A 5000-nucleotide genomic window follows, 5' to 3' on the forward strand; every position below is an offset into this window, starting at 1 on the left:
TAATAATAATAATAATAGTAATAGTAATAATAATAATAATAATACTAATAATAATAATAATAATAATAATAATAATAATAATAATAATAATAATAATAATAATAATAATAGCTTTTAGTTTCAGCTTTCTCTAATACTTATTCATTAGTTTTCTTCTCTGCCCATGAGATTCTTAACATCCTTCTAAGAAACCACATCTCTGGTACCTCCAGAGTCTTTCTAATGTCTAATAATAATTATTGTTTATCATATTCTTCTTCTTCTTCTTCTTCTTCTTCTTCTTCTTCTTCTTCTTCTTCTTCTTCTCCTTCTTCTTCTTCTTTTTCTTCTTATCCTAATAATAATAAATACAACAACAGCAATTAAAATAATAATAATAATAATAATAATAATAATAATAATAATAATAATAATAATAATAATAATAATAATAATAATAATAATAATAATAATAATAATAATAATAATAATAATAATAATAATAATAATAATAATAATAATAATAATAATAATAATATTATTATTATTATTATTATTATTATCATTATTATTATTATTATTATTATTATTATTATTATTATTTTAATTGCTGTTGTTGTATTTATTATTATTAGGATAAGAAGAAAAAGAAGAAGAAGAAGAAGAAGAAGAAGAAGAAGAAGAAGAAGAAGAAGAAGAAGAAGAAGAAGAAGAAGAAGAAGAAGAAGAAGAAGAAGAAGAAGAATGTGATAAACAATAATTGTTCTGTTCATTTAAACAGTTGATATTCAAAGTCAGGAAGGAAGGGTGTTAACGAGGTGGGCAGAATGAGGATCTAATAATCAATCTCGAGGATAAACGTTAACCAGGGTCGTACAGATCACAATACAATAGACCATCAACTCGGCCCTTCCACTTCTGTTGAAACCGAAGAGCTGCTCTTTTTAAGATATGCCATAAATCTAGTGTTGTTGGTTTGTCTTTTTTTAACTAGTTAACTGCCCTACTCTGGAAAGACATGTATTTCTATTTGATAAAACCCTCAAACCTGAGACCTCGCAGGGTTTGAGAGTTGTTGCCAAGATGAGGGTCATTAAAATCGATCGATATTTGAAGAACGAGTTTCCTGGCCAATTTTTTAATACGTGTCTTTCTAGAGTACGACAGTTATACGGTCAAAGCCTCTAACCTGAAAGGTTTCTTCCGCTATTCAATCCGCCCCGCAAACCTTTATTTTTCTCCACCCTTCACAGTTCGACCTGAGGTTTGGCTTCCCAACAAGAAGATCGGACAGGTTCTTGGTGGGTACACAATTCTGGAATGCCAAGTGACTGCTTTCCCACAAACCATTTTGTCATGGCGGCACAAGGGCAGGGAGATCACTGGGAATAACGAGGAAAAATATACCACAGAAGTGTACACTGAAGGAGGCAACAAGATCACGCTGACCCTCAAGATCAAGTCCTTGACCCACTATGACTATGGAGACTATGAGTGTTACTCTGAGAACTTTCTGGGCTCTGACTCGGAGATCATGTCCCTTTATCGTAAGTGTTGATCTCGGTCAAGGTCGTTCGCTAGAAAACAAATTAGAATTCAACCTAGTGAGAAAATGAAGGAAGTGAATTTGATATAATATAACGCCACAATAACATAAATTACTATAAAAAAAGAAATTTTTAAAAAGCAGTGACATTTTAACTTTTTAAATAATCTCTCTTTATTCATCCCATAGGGGAAATTTGTCTTTACTTACTTACTTACTTATCCGAACCAGCGACCACCTGAGCTCTAGTCTTGTGCCATGACGTAAAAGTTAGACGTATTTAGTAGTTGTTCCAGATGACTATAAAGTGTGTTACTGATGCTTGGATTTGGTGAGAGGAACGTGCATCTCAGGTCTTCAAGAGGTTGACATTCAAGCAAGTGGTGTTTCATTGGGGTGGAAATTTGTCTTTAAAGTCTATTACAAGGGAAAGACTGGAATACCCAGAAGTCAGCCGAAGTGCAGCGCCGCAAACTGAGCTAGGGCGAGGTGACTTGCTCGAGGACATACCGCGCAGCGGGTACAAAGCAAATGCTAAACCTCTATTGAGCCGCTGCCCCATGACAGCTAATTTACAAAAATGAATATAGATAACATTATAAATGAATATATAAACACGTTATTAAGTAATTTGTTCATATAAATATATATATATATATATATATATATATATATATATATATATATTATTGTTGAATCTGTTATATTCATTTTTGTGATTTACTTCTTACAGCATCTAGCATCTTAATATTCGCGTATTAGACAACTTCACTTATTGACCATAAATTGATAAGCTTATTGCAAACTCAGGGTTATTTACAGTATTTTTATCAACAACTTGTGGAATGTTTACATTCTACACTCCCAATGCACGATAAGCGAAAGGTTACTCTTTACTTGCAATATCCATAAGGACCAAGGCAATAAATTCATCACTGACATGATCACAACGTATCGGTTCGGGATCACAAAATAAACCATTAGACATCGTCCCTAATAGACTATAGAATTCCCCTTCTTTCCATCAACCTTTCATACTCATTAACATACATCCTTGTGCTCTTCCGCCCCATCATTATCTGTGACAAGACGCGCCTTTCATTGAGTCTGACGCCCACTTCAATCCCATGGGCGCGTTTAATGACTTATTATCTTATTCATTAATTAATCGATGGCAAGATGGACGGAGCGTGAGCAGATAATCGACACAATAACGGCTCCTCTATGTCTGTGTTTGACTGTCACATTATTTTTACCCAGTGGAAGAAGAGCCTACGTACCAATCACATAGGCTAACTGTTGTTTTTCGTTTTGCTATTTTTTCTTTATTGCTAAATTGCAAATAGCATGAAATGAGTCATGTAAAACTGTCCATCTATACTTTGTCGATCTGCCTTAGTTCGTTTATACATGTATTTAAGTACGTGTATATATATATATATATATATATATATATATATATATATATATATATATATATATATATATGTGTGTGTGTGTGTGTGTGTGTGCATGTGTGTGTACATATATTAATATTATAGGATATGCAAATAACCTCTCACTCTCTCTCTCTCTCTCTCTCTCTCTCTCTCTCTCTCTCTCTCTCTCTCTCTCTCTCTCTGATATATATATATATATATATATATATATATATATATATATATATATATATGTTTAAAACCTATAGCCACTAGACTGATGCAAATCTAAAATGTTACCACAGTCAACCCCTTTTATTGAAATTTATGTAGAAATTTTTCAGAAAAATATGTTGAAAAATTCCACTTCCACGTTTGTTTTTTAATAAACGCAACGCATTTTGGTCATATCGATGATTTGGGACTTATTTCTCAAATTTCGATACCATCTTTAGATTTCCCATTTTGCTTTTTGGCTTTGCGTAGCCTTTTTCCTCGTGATCCAATTAGTTTTCTAATGTCTTGAATGGTGATTCAATCCCATGCATTTTGAACTGACTCTTTTAACTCTGTTCCTGTATAAAACGTACGACTGTTATAGACCATGTTGGACAACATTGACTAAATACTGTAGTCATTTGATTTAAGTCCGGACTCATTGGAAGTCATTTATGTTTTGAAATAAATCAAATGTGATTTCTGTTTTATATAGAAAACTGTGCAACATTGTTGTTAGAGAAAAGAATATACCAGACTATCCCAATCGGTCATTTGTTTTACAAGAAGGCGGGGAAACATCCTACACAAGAAACACCACACAAATAAAAACAAGACGCAGGTTTGGAAATTTGTACAACCAGCATATAGTTTCCTATCCAATAGAGGATTTTAATTAAACTTGGCGAGTACTAACTTAAGCTTTTGTTCGTGTTGCATGTAAAATTTTAATGGGTTTTTTTTTTTTTACCTCTGCTTTATATTCAAACAGCGTCATACTTTTTTCAAGTTGTTTTTTTTTTTCTCGCAACTTATTCTTCTTTTTATTTTCTTGGAAATCATCTATTTTTCTAATTTTCAATTTATACTTCTACTTCCAGAATATGTCAAGAAAACAAAGAACCTAACGACAACAACAACCACAACATCAACAACACCCATCCCACGGTGGCGTCGTATATACGATGGTAATATCTATGACAATGAGGATGATGATGACGACGATGATAATGGCAACGGCGTGGATTACGGCAATTATAACAGAGACAAAAACGGCCAAGTCAATCAGTACAATTCCTTCAACAATGGGTGAATAAAAATTGTATTTGATAAAATGAGTAAACAAATGAATAGATAGCTAAATCAACAAATAAAATGATGTAAAATACTATAATATGTATAAATATGTAATATAAATGAATGTTAAGTACATAATTAATCAATAAATGTCTTACTTCAAATAAACTAATTAACAGTGATTGCATTAAACCTAAAAGTAAAAGCTAAGCACATAAAAGCAACGTCAGTACCAAATCTTTTTTTAACCTTATTCATTTGGGCCGGGGGGGGGGGGGGGGGGGGGGGGGGTCGGTCGTTAAGTGTTTCAAAGTGTGTGGCTATTTCTTCTTTATTTTGTCAACAAGTTTTAAATCATCGAATTTTTTCACGGATAAATATATGAGCATTGTAAATCCCAAACGACCATTAGACTTCTTAAAATATAGGATAAAGCATTGTGAAATGTATGATGTTGTTTAATGCTTTAATTTCTTTCCCCCCCCCCCCCCCCCCACCCCCACACACACACCGTTTTGCCTTTTTAACAGACGTGAATCCAAGCTGCAACTTCGCAAAAATGGCCACAACATAAATCGGGACAGTGACGACAATAGAAGTAAAGGTACTTATTCTTTTTTTTATTTTTAAGTAGTCATTTTAGAGCCATAAAGGCTCGTGGAACCGAAGTTTATTCTGGTTTCTATACCGTTAAATGGACGATGACAATTGCTCTCTCTAACCTTTCTATAAGAAACATTTACTTTCCACCAGTTCTAAAAGAT

The 5000-nt window shown here is 32.9% G+C and overlaps 1 protein-coding gene across 1 annotated transcript in view; it reads left to right on the forward strand.

Annotated features, from left to right (window-relative positions):
* LOC144965212 (protein amalgam-like) overlaps positions 1-5000 on the forward strand; it is a 115988-nt gene that overhangs the window by 109581 nt on the left and 1407 nt on the right. The window contains exons 7-9 of the mRNA XM_078900308.1: positions 1233-1526; positions 4041-4248; positions 4767-4840. Coding sequence (XP_078756434.1) covers positions 1233-1526; positions 4041-4248; positions 4767-4840 — 576 coding nt within the window. The remainder of the gene's footprint in view (positions 1-1232; positions 1527-4040; positions 4249-4766; positions 4841-5000) is intronic.

The sequence above is a fragment of the Berghia stephanieae genome, chromosome 2 (genome assembly GCF_034508935.2).
Source record: "Berghia stephanieae isolate SIO BIC M18660-M18661 chromosome 2, UCSD_Bste_1.3, whole genome shotgun sequence".
Classification (NCBI taxonomy): domain Eukaryota; kingdom Metazoa; phylum Mollusca; class Gastropoda; order Nudibranchia; family Aeolidiidae; genus Berghia; species Berghia stephanieae.